Raw genomic sequence first — 16,966 nt, 5'->3', positions numbered from 1 at the left:
CTCTGATCCTATTGAGCAGAAATGCTCCACTTGACACGAGAACGGTGAACGATTGATCATATGTCACACATTTACACTTTCCCACCTAGCAGAGCGGAGCGGAAGGACAAAAAAAGTAGATAGAGTTCACTAAGTTATACGGCTTTCAGCAAGGTGTAAAAGGAAAAAATAAGGGGGTGGAGGGACAGTGTCACCTGTCATCACAAGGCAGAAGGGGCCTCAGGTGCTCACCTCACTACATTAGTAGGCTCTGATAATGCCCGTGGAGTGTCGTGACTGTCAGAGTGGCGCGGCGGAACCGCTGATGAGACGCAAGGGCCAAAGGAGAACAAGACACCGGTGTGAAAAGATGGTTGGGAACAGCGCACGGGAGCGAGAGAGGGGCAATAGGATGACTGCAGAGGTGACAGGGATTGATGCTCTCTTGTGCTCTCCGAAAAGCAGCCGTAATTGACTGGCAGCGGGACTTGAAGAAAATACGTTGAGGAAGTAAAAGTCAGCTAAGATCTTCCTTTCAAAAGAAATGGCTTCCAAATGATTTTAGTTATAAAACGGAACTGCGCATTATCTTGTACAGAAGCCCTAAACTGAAAAACTGAAAAACACTTGACACCAATTCCCTTTTAAAACAGGGTTTGCGGTGTCTTGTGGTGTCTTAGGGAGTTTCAGAAAGAGCTCAAAAACCGGAAATGGCTGAGCGTTTCAACGAATAGCAAACAACAAAACAAAACAAAACACAAGTTGGTGTATTTGTGCACATTGAACCTGAAACATGCGGAGGATTACTGACGTAGAATGTTGTGAGCTCCAATTTCCATGCTGTTTGTTGCTTCCTGGAGGAGTTGAGTCAAAACAGATGTCCTGTTGTGTTTCTTTTGACAGCAAACGGTTCAACCACCGAATCAACAATTCTAAGTAGTGCACACCACATTACTTCAGCTGTTTCAAGAAATGGTGAATCAACGGTTCCACGCAATCGACATAACTGTCAACAATCAATTAACTCGTTCACTCCCAACCATTTTCACTGAAGCTCCCGGCTGTTTTACTGGATTTTGACTGATTTTGTAAGGCCCATAGAATATTGTGTTCTATTGCTATAAAAACATGAAACCTAGCTAAATACATTTTCCGTTTTGCCGCAATTAGCATTAGAATATAACTAAGTTTCATCTTTATTCACAAACCTGTTGAAATTACTGGGGAATAGAACTTAACATGGCCCTGGTTGATCGCTTATACTCTGCTGCCACCTGCTGGCCATTTTCTATAATAACTCCATTGCTTTAAGCGACCTCTTCAGATCAGAGGCTGCATCAAAGCCTTCTGTATGCTCTAGCATAAAACAAAAAACTTATAAATATGTTTTTGGGACCATGGCAATATTCAAATAGAATGTTTTTATACGTTTTGGGAGCAAATGACTTAATGCTAACTTTTTTTTTCTGAAATAGTATTTTATTTCAGTGAAGAATCCCTCCAAATGTTCTCAACTCTCATTTTCATCCAAGTTGCTGCTTTCCGAAGGAGTTGAGCCATCGCACATGACTGACAACCCCCCAAAACTACAGTTCAACCTAGATATGATGGAATAATACGCCTCAGAATTCAAACAGGAAACAGCATTGCTCTACAAACACATTTCTGTTCCATCAACATTTGGTCACACTTCTTTTACTTGATTTTAGTTACCGAGTGGTTAACCTGTAAGAATGCAATGAATGTTAAATACTTCAGTTGGAATCATTTAGGTAACTTAGACAATGTTACACAACCCCTAAAGTGTTCATCAGTTAATTTTTTGAGACATAATACATGGATATGTTTGGAATAAACAACCAGAACTTAAGCTTGAAAAAAAAAATCTATCAAATCACGCTGCAAATGGATTCATTATTTTTATTTTTATTTTTTTAACCGTCACGTTTGCTCGAAAGCAACGGCATCTTGTCATTGTGGTCATCAATACACATAGACAGACCTTGAGCATGTGGACTCGTCAAGCTTTTATGCCGGCCAGCCATTTGAAGCATTTCCTTTGCACCAATGACCTACAGTCCATGTTTGTCCTTGGACAGGAACATTTGATAGTTTAATTTATATGGCGGATGTAGAGCTCAATATTGACTTGGTTGGCATTTTTGTCTTTTTCTATTTTGTTGTGTCTTACTGAGATATTCTTACATTGCATTGCTGGTATCACGTGCCAAAACTCCGTTTAAGATAACATAAATAGAGAGTGGATGAATATAAACAGACACATTCAAATACACTTTATTAACATTTCCGTTTGTTTGTTTGTTTTCCTCATTCCAGGGAACCTCGACGTCCGACGACCTTGTTGCCGACCGACTGCAGCTCGGCTCTGCCTCTTGGTAAAGAAGACGAGCCCTTGCCCCCTGGAATGGAGACCCTCCCCCTGCGGCTAATGCAGCAGGACTGCACCGCCGTCAAGACCCTACTTTTGAGGCTGAGGCGCACCCTACAGGAGGTGGGACATGCTTACTCCCTCACTGATATTCAAATGCATATACAGGCTTTAACCGGGAGTTAAATGAAGATGAATTTCCTATAGCCGGATGCTAAAAAGTGTGGTTAGTTTCCCTTTACTACGGTACACTGACAGGGGCCTTTTCAAGGTTGTAAAATGCAGGAAGTGTTTTAAAGCAGCAAGGCTTTAGGCTAAGGATATATATGTAGTGATTACGTCTGGACACATTCATCGTGTTTTTTTTTTTTTTTTTAATTAACTTGATTTCAGCTCCATTAAATCACCACCGAAGTGGACCCTACATATACACTCAGCCTCTCGTTTTATCACCTTTTGTAATTTAATCAGCATTGAGAATAGGGAAAGATGTTTACTCACGCAACACACATTAAACCGTGTCTGTTTCCTTTTGCTTTTAAATTGCATTTGCTGCCATAGAGGTAAACATTTTGATTCTCTCGCATTACAGGCATTCTTAAAACATGTAAATCTCTGTGATTCATAGCTGCAATAGTTGTTACTATTATGGGGGTATATGCCGCGGAAGAAGCCACTGTTTTTGCACATCAGCTTTGGTTCCGTTTCGGTTTGCGACGTGTGGGCTGCATCAAAATACTTGTGCTTCCGACTTTGTGCCCCTCGGTTGCGCGTTCGCAACCCGGACCGGAACCAAAATCATGGAAGTCGGAAGTCCCGCCTCTTTTGTGGCATATACCCCATTGATACAGGTGGTCCTCAACTTACAAACACAATGGGTTCCGAGAGGTTGTTTGTAAGTTGAATCCCATTAAATTTAAAGGTAAATTTTATGAAATTATTTATTTTAATAAAATAATAAAAATATTAAATGAAAAATGAAATTATATACAGTATATACTGTCTATATAGTACATAAATTAAAAATACATTATTATTATTATTATTATTATTATTATTATTATTATTATATTTTTAATAAAATAATTTCATTATTATTATTCCATGTTTAATATTTGGTGTATGAAGAATCCCATTAAAGTTAAATTTTATGAAACTATTTTTTTTTAAATAAAATAATAAAAATATTAAAAATAATAAAAAACAAATTATATACTGTATATACTTTCTATATAGTGCATAAATTAAATAAAAAATGCATTATTATTATTATTATTATTATTATTATTATTATTATTGTTTGGATCCCTGCTCCATAAATTGACTACGATATGAATATGTCTTTACTGTATAATCATAGTACAATGACTCACCCGTTATAAAATGAAGAGTTGAAGACCATTTCCTATGTTGTGCTGTTCTGTTTGTTTTATGGTTATTATGCAAAATTAAGCCAGAGAAGAAGCAAAATGCTATGGAGGCTTAACAGAGATATGATGATGGGTTTGAATCATATTTTTCCAGAAAATGCTTTAGCTCCATCTTGCCGACTTTGGAAGTTCCGCTGTATTTTGTCCATGAAAGACATCTACATCGCAAAGTGCTGGGAAATGGTGCAGGTTTCCTCCAAGAGCACTGAGTACATCCATTAGCACTGTGTCATCCGAACGGGTGAGCGACCTTTTACTCAATTTAGCTTTAATAAACAGGCTCGCAAATGCACAGAAAAATCCGTATGAAAGGCTGACCAGTGGCGTCATCGCACGTCAGAACTTTTAGCGTCTTTAAAGTAAGATCAAAGGACCTATCTGAAAATTTGCGTCCAACCAATATTTACTTCCTGGACTTCCATGAAAGAGACATGATATAAGAAGTAGTAATGAGGAGAGACTAAAGGGAGAGCAAAAGAGAGGAATTATGAATATGTATATGTTACCTTGAAAATTGGCATAGCGGGCAGCACCCGGTGGTATAAATGTTCAAAGTGCTGACTCACAGTTGAGAGGTTTTGGGTTTGTCAGATGGATTCGGATTCAACTCCCCCGTGATCCTAATGAAGACCAATGAAGAAAGTATAGATGGCTTGAAACTTGCATAAAACAAATAAATGTTTGACGTGATAGACCCCACACTTGGAGAGGAAAAAAATAATGTCCTTAATGCATAGTTGTTTGGTAGCCTATACTCAATGTGATCAGTACAGTGCACCACCTACATGATATTTCCACCAACGTGAGTCACTGTTGATCACACACATAAGTATTCACGATCATTAATTATTGAACGGGTTTAACATTTCCAATTGTCTGCAACAACTATTTTCTGTGCGGATATGAGTGGGGGGAAAAAACACACTTAACATACCCCACACAACAAGCTTGTGGTGCAGAATATCATTTTAGAGATGGAGACGCAGTGGGACATTTGCGCACTCTGATCGAAAGGGAGTGAAAATGCTCAAATACAACACAATTGCGAGTATGCGTGTACACACTTGAGCTGCCTTTGTGTGTGCATGTGACTCGGCATGTCTGTGTCAACTCAATTTTATCTGCTTGACCTTTTCGCGCTGAGCACCCAGCAGTTTTTTCTCCCGTGTTTAGTGTAAGCGGGGCCATTTGTTCTTTTCAAACCAAAAAACAGGTTGCATCAGTCTCAAAACAAAAACAGCGGGCGGTAGCATACTATAAAAACAGTTGCGGTTTCAGCGTCATTGCGAACGCGATGATTCAAGCTTACTTTTGCCTCATATTTAGTTTGATTCAAGAAGCACAGTCTTGTACTTCCTGCCAAATATGACGATGGTGAGCAGTAATGAGAGTCCTTGGTTTATGACTGTGCCAATAAAGTCGGTTTTGAGGACTGTAGTGGTGCACAGCGGCGTAAGAATACATTGCCACACTGTACAAGAAGGCGCAAGTAGTTAATACCATATTTAGTTTAGGATTTTTTAATTATTTTTTTAAACGTTCATATGCCCGAAGACAGTTGGGATAGGCTCCAGCACCCCCGCGATCGTAAAGAGGAATAAGTGGTTTGGAAACTGGATAATAATATGGCGTCAATTTGGTGAAGAATGCCAACTTCAAAATAAAATGTTTCCAAATATAGTAATACAGTCAGTGCCTTGGAATGTTTTTGTTTAGAAGTTGGTCCTCGCGGTGCGTGATGGCGTGGCAGCTGACTTGAAGTCGTAGTTGAAGTGCCGTTTACGCTTATATTGCCATTGTTGTTGGCACTAACATCAACGCAACATATCCTGAAATCATGCTCACTAATTAAGGAGGCTACGTTGGCATTATGGTGCCTATTGCTAGCGTTAGCATCTAGTAGCAGCTAGCAGCTAGCCCCATATAGGCCTAAGGTTGGGCTGACTGCTTTTCAAAGTCAGTTTAATAGGGAAAAATGACTCTGCACACTTTGATGCTGACAGTCTGACACGGTTGTAGTTCCTCCAGACAAGTTTTTAACAAACTAGGCTCATTCAAAGTACTGTTGTAGCCGGCAAATTTGGTATCGTGGTTCTGGCGTCATTTCGTCCCATAGCCGTGCACTGAAATGTGTTATTTTCTCTTGTGTATTCTTAATGGGTTCTTTGCACAGCTAGACTACTTCCTGAACTGAATGCCAATCCTTTGTTTCCTGTCTTTCATGAGTGGACAAACTGATTAATCCAGGTGTGTCTGTCCAATCTCGTCCTGATTACTTAGGTCAGGCACACCTGGATTAATCTGCTTGTCCACTCATGAAAGACAGGAAATGAAGGAGTGGTATTGAGTTCAGGAAGTGCTGGATTTGTGAAGAGTGAAGAGCCCATTGTTCTTTAAGTAAACACAGCGTTTATTTATTTCCTCTTAATAATGCAATTATCCGATCCAATCTTCAGCCTCTCAAAAGTAAATATTCTAAGATCGCTGGCCTTTTATATTCCTGGGTTACTCTATCTTGTAAAATGAGATTACAAATATTTGACGTCGTTTGGGGATCATGGCTTTAAACTATTAATAAGAAATTGTGAACATATTTATGGGGCCGGGAATTACTTGCGTTTTCCAGCTATTTACAGCAGGGTGTGGTCTCTATAGGTTACTTAGTCTGGGAAACCCTGTCAGAGCAGACTGACTTTAATACCAGCTAATATACAGTACATACTTTCTATTCCATCTAATCGACCTGTGTATTTTCTCAAACATGCACAAAGTCACCGATGGACACTATATATATTCTCTACCAACAGTTGATTAAGTTAGGCGACCAAAAAATCATATTGAAAATGACATTATCCATGTGTTCTATATTGTTGCCTGATACAAAGGATCCGCATTTGTCACTGTCAGTCGATTTGAGCATAACGGGCCTGTTTTGTTGCAGTGTTTTAAAAGATCAGGGACTCTTAAATGCCTCTAAAGTCAAACCAAAGTAAGGTACCGGTGACAGCAAAGTGGGAAAAACAGGAAATGAAATACGGCAGTGCCTGGTTGCTCGGTTACACAGCCGTAAAAGTAAGAAGTAATTAAAATTGCTTATTTGCCTGATTTCCGTGCAGGCAGTGTAAATTCTGTTCCCACACAACATTGGTGAGATATTATCATTATTATGATGATGATGATTATTATTATTGTTTGATACAGCAAATTCGGTATTGGACTTTACTGGGCATTTCATCCTTAGCTTACATACGAAAGTGATTAAAGGTGTGTGTCTGACAACCAAACTCACTTAACTTTTGAAGAGCATTTATCATCTCTTGACATGTTGCCTCGGGCCAGTGCATGTCATTAAATTTTGAGTTCCCGGGCAGTACATCCCACCTTCTCTGCTCCCTGCACTTCTCCCCCAATTGCTAAAACTGAAAGGCTTTTTACTTGAACCACATCTAATTGTCGGGACAGCCGCGCTATGTAGCCCATGGGACACGAGTGACCTTAAACAGAATGTGTTTATTTTTTGAAAGGCCGAAAAGATAAGACGGAGCGAGTGCCCGTCTCCCTCCATGAGGTCGGGCATTGATCACCAATGGCACATTTAGGGCTGAGTCACACCTATAATTCCTCCGAGTTATTGCTTTTTAAAAGGTCAGCATATCTAATAAACCGCAGTTTACATTGTTCCGAGAGCTGACGTGTCTCACAGGTACCTTAAAGTGTAAAACTTGAAAAAAATAGTTACAAAATATGCCTCAAATATTACACTTTTAGCCTTTTCTTGGTTATCTAAAACCAAAAAGGTCTCCATTGATTACTCCAAGGTCTCAATTGAGTAAAATGAAGTGATGTGCATGTTGTACTAAACTGAACCAAACAAAACCGTGTTTATCTTCTTTTACAGAGTACTGAGACCAGTCCTGCCAGCAGTCTTCAGTCTCTACCCATTAGCCCCTGCAGTGAAAAGTCCCTTCCATTTAAGGTAAACACAGTGCTATGCATAGATATCAGTATTGCACATATCCATGCTGGTGTACATACCTTTATTGTTGGCTTATTGAAATAGAACTTGGATGATATCCTACTTCCACAGATGGGAAAAATGTGTGATCAAAATTAAAATAGCAATGATTGGCACCGCGTCTTTTTTTTCACCAAGGCAAGCCACGCTAGCTCCGGATGAAATGAAAATACATCAAAGTTGGATTGAGGTAGGGAAAGACATCTTATAAGGATCATGACCTAATACCCTTGAGCCATAAACCGAGAATGCTTTACATCTGGCTTGCCATAAAAATCAAAAACAAATATTTTTGATATAGCCGATTTGTTCCCGAATGTCAACTGTGTCAAATGGGCTGACCGTGGATCAGCTGGACAACAAATCACCCCAGCAATTACCACTTAGTTTCAGAGTCTCACAGAACAATTGCACGTGTGTGCCCTCTTTATTGACCCACATGGATGATCAGTGGCAGAATTTAGGCTGTGACACAGCTTGAAGACAGAAGCTCACGTGCAAACGGCTCACATGGAGGCAAAGTATGGAAGGCAGGAGGCTGATTTAAAAAAAGAAAAGAAAAAAAGTGACTGTTGGAGATGCACAGCGAGGGCTAATTATCTACAGTATATTGGCACTGAAGTATGACATTGAACTTTAATAAGGGCCATAAACAAGACAACATATTATAGTATCGTCTTATGTTTTAATAGAATTAGTCCCCATGGTGTATTTTGCTGGAGACAAGTTTCACAAGTTTCCCTTTGGCATACTCTTACTGGCCTTAAACATAACTTTTAATAGGTTTACTTTTTTTTACACATTTTTCTTGTTTATTTTTTTATTTTTTTTTCCACAAGATTACTTATTTTGTTGTAGAAATAGCCAACAAATCTGTGTCTTCAGTAACAATGTACCAATCATTGGTGCTGCTGTAATGATCAACAAGCAGACCCTCGATCACCTAAGAAGCTGATCAATATGAGGTCTGAGAAAAAATTATTTACTATTATTGATTATTGATCACAAATTATAGTAGGGTGGAACAAATTATAACATGTAATACGAAATTTAAATTTCCCACTGATCAGGGCAAAATACAACATAAAAAGGCAAAACTAAACACCTAATAGTGCAAAATGAACACAAAAGACACAAAACCATATCATCATCTGTTGTGAAATCAGGTCAAAAACTGTGACGTGAAGGCTTGATGATTTTAAATACCCGGCACTTTTCATATGTCTTAAAACAAGGGAAGGTGTCATGGTAAAAGGACATCTGGCATGCATTTTTCTGCTACAAATTTAATCAAATTAATGAATTCATTGGAAACTTTTGACCAGGGTTATTATAGTTTTGGATTTTTCATTTTATTTATTATATCGTTCTGATTATTTTTTTTTATTTTTTATTTTTTTAATTTAGTTAGTTTGTAATTAGTTTTCAGGGTGGTTCTGTTAGTTTTTATTAGTTTTACTTAATGTGTATTATTTGTGTGCAATATTTAATAAACACCATAGCAAAATGACAAAAAAAAAGAATATTTTTTTTTATCTGAGTTAAATGAAAAAGCCGGCGAGCCGCGCCATAGGAGCCAGAAGTCCATCCATCCAGGCAAATTTGTCGTCTAAGCGACATCATCTGAAGGTGCTTTTCTATTGGCTGCTAGATGACGTCACTTCTGTGTAATACACTTTCAAATATCTTTATTCCAGTTAATATCAAAATAACATTTAAAATCATCCCCAAAGGTTCATGTATTAAATTAATTATGGAGGACATTTTTGCTATAATTATAGTTAGTTTTAGTTAGTTTTGTAAACACAAAATGTAGTTTGTTAGTTTACAGTTTTTAAAAAGATTTTTTTTTTTAACTAAATTTTTTTGAATTTTAGTTTTTTCATTAGTTTTTGTAGCATTTTTATTTTATTTTTACTTTTTTTTTTTTTCATTTTAGTTTTAGTTTTTTCATTAGTTTAAACTAAAATAACCTTGTTTTTTGACCCGCGGTGTGTGCTTCCAAGCACCACATACAGTATTTTGCCTAACCTGTTCATCTCTACTTGAGTAAATAATGTCATAATTTGTACATTTCTGTAGAATCTGATGCAAGTTAATGCAAGGAAAAAATGGTTTTGGTATCAGGGGAAAAAATGCAACAACAAAACAACACAAAACACTTGTTTTGACTAATACCATTGGGTATTATTTTTCTATATGCACAATGGTGGGCTCTAGCACTGCCATTATTGTGAGTTATCGCGTGACTAACGACATCATAAACCTGGTTGGACAGATATTTGCGACTAGTATGGAACACCCAAAATATGCTGCATGCATCCAGGGAATGAGTGACGGAGTGTCACAAAGTGTGTGAAGCGTTGTCGCTCGCCAGTCGTCAGTCTGATGGATTGCGCCTGGCCAGACGTGATGAAATGGCCTGAAATGCAGAGAGCAGGACATTGTTTTAACCGAGCCCAACAAACCGAAGAGATGGCGGGCACGGTAGAAAGTTGAGTGTTTTGTTAAGGTGGAATTTAAGGTGGATCAGGACGGAGAAGCATGGATCAGCGAAGGAGTGAGAAGAGGAGAATTTGTATGGCACTTGAGTAAGTGACTCTGTCGGAGTAAAAATAATCTCAGCGAGCCACCTGAGAGGCTGCAGTGTCACACAGCGCCCCAGTTTCGTTTTTTTCTTGCCCCACTTCCAGCATTTTAGTGCGTTAAAGAGCGGCCTCTCATTATGTGTATTCAGAGGAGCGTTCGAGGACAGCGCAGGCAATTTAAATGACATTTGTGTACATTCACCTCTCGTTTCAAGGCACGCAGGGAACATCTTTTTATAGAGAGGCATTCATCACCGTGTCAGAATTCCAAATTACTAATGTGTAATAGAATGCAGCCCTCACCTAGGATGCAGTCCCATTTGAAAAGTACACCTGTGTCATAATGACATGCATAACTTAAAAGTTTACTCAAAGTTTAATTCACTCTGTTAACACCCTCTCTACTCGAATCAACGTTTACAATTGACAGTGAATGGAAATGAATGAATGGAATTGCCATTACTCTTTGTTTCGGAAATGTTTAAGTCAACGGATCGCTAATTAAATATTTTTTTATTCTTGTCTTCCAATCAGGATTTTCAACTTCATAATGATAAATGTCTTTTGACGCATCTGCGTAGGTCCGAGGGTATAGAAATAATCTGCTTGTGCAGTTATGCTCACCAGTTTTTCCGATCAGTGCTAGTCCTAAAGGGATACTGGACTCATTGAACAATTATTAGTAGGGATGTCACGATAAGGGCAATATCGTGATATCGTGATATTAAAACTGCCACAATATCGTCGTCGTCATGTTCACAATATTTGAAAGGAACACATCTGTTAAAAAAGTCGGGTTGATTTCCATTTGTGCAGTTCTAGCACACTCTAGTGGCTATTTTATTAGTGCAATTTAATTTTCATTAGGGATGTTTTGCCCTTCTATGTTTAAAATCTATGCTAATTGTCAAATGAAGGGGAACCTAATTTGCTTGTGAAGCGATCAATGTAGCAAGTAAGAGCCTCACTGTTGTTATTAGAGATTGTAGGTGGTTTATATGCATTGCTGTTGCGAGGAAGTAGGTAACGACCAATCACGGTTCACCTGTTTTCTGGGTTTGGTCAGCAAACTGAGCCATGATTGGTCGTTACCTACTTTCTCAGCAAAGGTGATTTCATCATCAGCTGACAGCAAATGGAAAAAAATAGTTTTTAAAGGTACTAATTGTACATGGAAATAATGAAGTTACCACATTCATTATAGACAAAATATGAACATTTTACTGCTAAAAATGCCTCAGTTAGTCAAGTATCCCTTTAAAAAACGGGACTGGCATTGACGAACAAGGGCAACACTGCAACATGCAGCTCCTTCTTTGTCGCCAAAATATTATTTTCAATAATGCAAGGACAGCAACTGTGCAACATTATACAATACATACTAACATATATGATATTAACATGTCTTAGGTCCAGCCATAATGACGTCTGTGTGATACAATAGTTTTAAGTTCCCCCCCATTTTTTAACATGCATGATATGAGCTGCCGGGCTGGAATGAAAAAGCCATAATAATAAAATGTGAAAAAGCCTTTTGCATCTTAATGATTCATTATAACAACTTCAATTTTACACTCAAAAGATGAAGATTGGAAAGTGAGACACCCTGAGAGTTTTTTTTCCCTTTTAATAAAAAGCACAAATACAATTCAGTAGGTCTGCGTTATTAGACACATTTTTGCTCTGTAATAAAATTTAACTCTATTTCTGACATTGTGCACATTAATTTTGTTTTGTTGGCAATGTTGCATCAGCAGGTGTAAAAAAAAAGAAGTCATTTCTTTCTGCTTAATTCATATTAACAATTGCCATTATTAATCCTAATACCATGTTTAGACGAGTGGGGGCACATAGAACATATTGGTAACTCTGCGTTAAGTCCATTATATGGAACTGGTCATCATCCCCAAATAGCAGGTAAGTTATTTAAGAAGGATTAAGTTGTAATATATTCATCCGCAAAGTTTCAAGAAATAGTTAAGTGGCTTAACATGTCGAAGGAAACCACTTCTCGAATGCATTACGGGCATGATTTCTAACTGCCAGCGTGTACCTCCCAAAGAATGTGAACAAATGGAATCATTTCTGCTAACCTGGGGAATGTAATTCATCTCCACGGCCTCTTCAGCAGGCTGCTGATTGCGAACATGGAGTGCCTTCAACCGCGGCACAAAATCACATTAAGTGGCTGCACTGCGTTGATTCTGATCAGATTTCAACCCCCCCATCAGCCCCCCCCCCCCCCCCCGCTGAGGCAGTTCCAATCACATTATTTTAGAAATATATTCTCATGCTCCACTTTTACCATTCATTGGAGCACTGAAAAATTGTCCTGAATGCCACCTGACGGGCGAGTTAAAAAGCATGTTGATGCCTCTTTGGACAAACTTATTGTTTCATGGTATACAGTTTGATTAGGAGATCAAAAATGTTTTTGGATACGTTCTCAAAGGTAAAAATCATCCATCCATCCACCCATCCATCCATCCATCCATCCGTCCATCCGTCCATCCATTTTCTGAACCGCTTGCGCCTCACAAGGGTTGTGGGGGTTGCTGGAGCCTATCCCAGCTGGCTATAGGCAGTAGGCGTGCAGTACACCCTGAACTGGTTGCCAGCCAATCGCAGAGGTAAAAATCAATCTTTTTTTTTTTTTCTTTTTTTCCAGAAAAGTACTTAAAAGCAGAATTTGCGATTCTCAGTCTCACCGATAACACCCAAATTCAGCCTCTGTAGCCATTTTCACAGAGTAAAATGCAATTTGGTAGAGCTGCGAAGACCACAGGAAAAAAAAAAAAAAAGAGAGAGAAATTCAGCCATTTTGATTTGAAGCAGACAATTTTTGGTTGAGTTTGCACATTTTATGGGTCATTCAAAGCCAAACTAGCCCTCCAGATTCTGTCCAACCGCTACCAAATGTAAACACACTAGGCAGAGGAGTAACATTAGCTTAACTTTGTTAGTTTTTTTTATTTTTTATTGCTTGTGGATTAAAGTTTGACATACCGTAAAACCAATCGCGCCACAAGATCAAAGCCGGACAAAACGTCTTAATTAGTAAATGAATTATTAATTTAGTTCCAAAGGAAAGCTTACATCGCCGAATTGCCTGACAACAAAATGGTGTATGGTTAAAAAAAAAAAAAAAAAAAAAAAAAAAAAAAGAGACCTGATTAGAGGGTCAATGTTAAAGTTATATCTTTGACTTTCCTGGCTGTCCATTCAGATTGATGACTCCCCATGGATCCCTTAGATACCATCATGGTCAGCCTCAGGCCGTCTACGTCTTCTCCTGCCCTCCATCTATCCTTTATCTCTTCTTGTCCCCTTTCCCGTCTGTTTTTTTGTACATTTTCCTGTCCATTTTTCTCTTTTGAAGAATTAATGGCTACCTGACCACCTGCCTACTTTTCTCAAACTTGTCTTTCTAACTTTTTGTTTTTTGATTTTGACCTTTTTTTTTTTAATCCCTTCCTTTGTCGTGATCTCACTGTGCAGCATTTGTTTAAGCAATTTTTAAGTTTTCCAAATTGCGAATCATCATTTGGTCAGTTTTCTTTTGCTTTGTGTTTCAAGCTAAAATTTGAGATAAGAGCAAGCTTTAGATTTAGATTTAGAGGCTAAATGAGCAGCCCTTAAATTGAGATACACGCTCAATATTAAAAAAATGTTGAATGACATTCTGCCACATACTGTGCTTGCATTTAGACGCAAGGCATTCGAATCCAGTTTGATGACGAAACATCTGAACATTACTGTGCTAAACATGTACTATATCAAAATGAAATCTTGTGTCAGTATCTGATCCGTGTAGCGTACCCTATTAGAAGAAGACTAAACCTAGTGGAATTCTTCTCAGCTTTTCAAGAATGAAGGAAAGAAAAAAAAAATGGACCAAAATGTTCGGCTTCACAAGACGGATGGCTGCAGTGTTCAGTGTTATAAAGTAATGTACAAGTAATGTTGCTTTTTGTGTTCAGGACTGGAGCAGAGAGGAGACGTTGCTGCAGCAACTGAAAGAGAAAGACGAGCTGATTCTGCGACTGCAGAGTGAACTGGTATGAATCCGAATGTGCACGCAGTCACACGCCACCGATGTGACGAGTATGAATTTACAATTTTGAATGGAGATGGAACCGAGTTCTCCCACTTTTGTTTGAGACGATTATCGGGGCGAACACTGTCAAGCAAACAGGTCCAAATGACCGAACTCTTACTTGGCCAGTAGTGGCCATCTTTCTAATGGATCCCATTAACAATTAGTTGCATTATACATTATTCACTTATGATAAATAAATACCTCCCTCAAATAGATGCCTCCCTTTTACTGCTGACACTATCTGAATACTGTTGCTAAATCAAACAGCAGCATGGAAACAATCTGTCAGAGGAATTACGGTATGGTGACTTACCATATGTTGTAAACATGTATGGCCTAACGTTACATGAAGTCTAACAACAATTGGCATTCCAATAGCCTGCCATGTGGTCGCACCACATTGTCGTGTGTCAATGTTTATGATCTGGCAGAGCCACATGACTGCTTTTTTTTTGCGCCATGCCGTTTCACTTTGTTTCGACTTTATAGCACATAATACAAGCAGTTGATTAAATACAATGTCATGTGTGGCTTCAGCGATTAAGAATTTTCATGGATGAATGGCAACAGACATTTGGAACATTTCAAATATGCTCTTATAAATCTACCATGGGCACACTTTCCTCGACTTTTCAACTAAATTATTAAAGCAACGGGAATGTTTTTGAATCTTTTTCAATGCCTAGGAATCAGGGAATAATTGGCTTTGAAGCATGGATCTTGGGATTTTTTTTAACCCCTTTAAAAGAAATACTAAAAAAAGAAAAATGTCAAAGTTGTGTTTTCTGTTAATGACTAAAAATGTTTTCTACTAAAGACCACTCAAAGTAGCGCGTGAAATAATTGATGAACACGGCAATGGTTTGAAGGCTTGCCATCTATTATACATAGCGTGTTATCAAGAAGCCAGTCTTATTATATGATCATTAAGACCTTGATAATAGATCTGATGGCGAGTATGGAGACATTTTTGTTTCATTTATTCAGTTATGAAGTTCAACTTTTTAAGTTAGCCCCCCCCCCACCCCTGAATGTCGTACAATTGAGATTTAAGTGGACTAAGGGTGGGGTCATCTATATTTTCTAGTGAAAATAAAATAACTTTAATCTTACAATAATAACTTGATGAATATTAACTAGTGAAAATCAGACATTAATTTTGAGTTGTGGCTCAACAAAATTATTAAAAAAAACAACAACTCATGACGCACATGTCATTGTAGTGCTTGAAAATGGCTCTGAATCTTCACCCAGCCTAGCTCATCATATCAAAGGCATGGGCAGTTCTGTAAATTAGCACCAACTGTTACGTAACACTGGGACGGAAGTGCAGACTTGCTCAGGCACATTTTCAGAAACTGGCACATGAAAAATGTGGTTGATTTTATTTATTTTTTATTTCACATGATAGTTGGGCAGGCACTCCAGAGACCCAACTCAGTTTGTGCAAGCAATAAAAAGTAACATTTCCACAAAATGTCCCCTTTAAGCGTTGTTTGCCACGATAGTGTTGTCATTGTTTGTCAGTCATTTGTCACCTGCTCTATCGAAGCGCTACAATGCGGACATGATGCCAGGCCTCAGCAGGATAATGTGCCAGCGTCCTACGTCGGAGCATAATGAGAGATGCCAGTCACCATCCACTGACTTGAGTCTCATTTGGCATCTGTCACTGATTTGCTGTCTGGCACTCGCATCTCAATCTTGTCAGCCTTCTCGTCTTTCAGTCTTTTGAATCTAACACCTTCTCGGCTACTCTTTCCTCATCGAGCTTTACTCGACATTTACGCACCTCTTACTTGTTCTGACAAGGAGCTTTTACTTCGGTTACATGTCGTACAGTGAGCATGTTAATACTTGAATAACTACCGTATTTTCCGCATTATAAGGCGCACCTTCAATGAATGACATATTTTAAAACTTTTTCCATATAAAGTCGCTAAAGTAGAGGCTGGGGTTACGTTATGCATCCATTAGATGGTGCTGCGCTAAAGGGAATGCCAACAAAACAGTCAGATAGGTCAGTCAAACATTAATAGATTACAAACCAGCTTTCTGACAACTCCATTCACTCCCGAAATGAATAAACAGCTGTTTTATTCTTTTCTCTGAGGTAAAGTATTAGTATTAGCTAGCGATCCAAGATGGCGGGATCTTCTGCGCATGCGCGTCACCGATCGTGCAGGGGCACCGATAGCGTCTTGACAGCGAGACCTGTTGCGGCTCAATATTGATCCATATATAAGGCGCACTGGATTATAAGGCGCATGGTCAGCTTTTGAAAAAATTGAAGGCTTTTAGGTGCGCCTTATAGTGCGCAAATACGGTAATAGCAGATATAATAGCAAAGAACCTTAGGTTAGCTTAGCTATTAGCATGGCTTCTCCATCTTCTCCTACTTACTACTTGTCATCCCGTCGTGTGAACGATACTTTTAATAAGTGTAGGTTATTCCATGGAGACGAC

The 16,966-nt window shown here is 38.6% G+C and overlaps 1 protein-coding gene across 7 annotated transcripts in view; it reads left to right on the top strand.

Moving 5' to 3' along the window:
* Positions 1 to 16,966, top strand: part of ccser1 (coiled-coil serine-rich protein 1) — a 106,431-nt gene that overhangs the window by 36,472 nt on the left and 52,993 nt on the right. For all 7 annotated transcript variants that reach the window (XR_013283489.1, XM_077521080.1, XM_077521079.1 and 4 more), the window contains exons 7-9: positions 2,317 to 2,491; positions 7,697 to 7,774; positions 14,382 to 14,459. Coding sequence is in view for 6 of the 7 variants with exons in the window: in XM_077521080.1 (XP_077377206.1) it covers positions 2,317 to 2,491; positions 7,697 to 7,774; positions 14,382 to 14,459 (331 nt within the window). In the remaining variant the exon portion in view is untranslated. The remainder of the gene's footprint in view (positions 1 to 2,316; positions 2,492 to 7,696; positions 7,775 to 14,381; positions 14,460 to 16,966) is intronic.

This window comes from Festucalex cinctus, chromosome 5 (assembly GCF_051991245.1).
Source record: "Festucalex cinctus isolate MCC-2025b chromosome 5, RoL_Fcin_1.0, whole genome shotgun sequence".
Classification (NCBI taxonomy): domain Eukaryota; kingdom Metazoa; phylum Chordata; class Actinopteri; order Syngnathiformes; family Syngnathidae; genus Festucalex; species Festucalex cinctus.
This window is presented reverse-complemented; position numbering and strand designations above follow the sequence as displayed.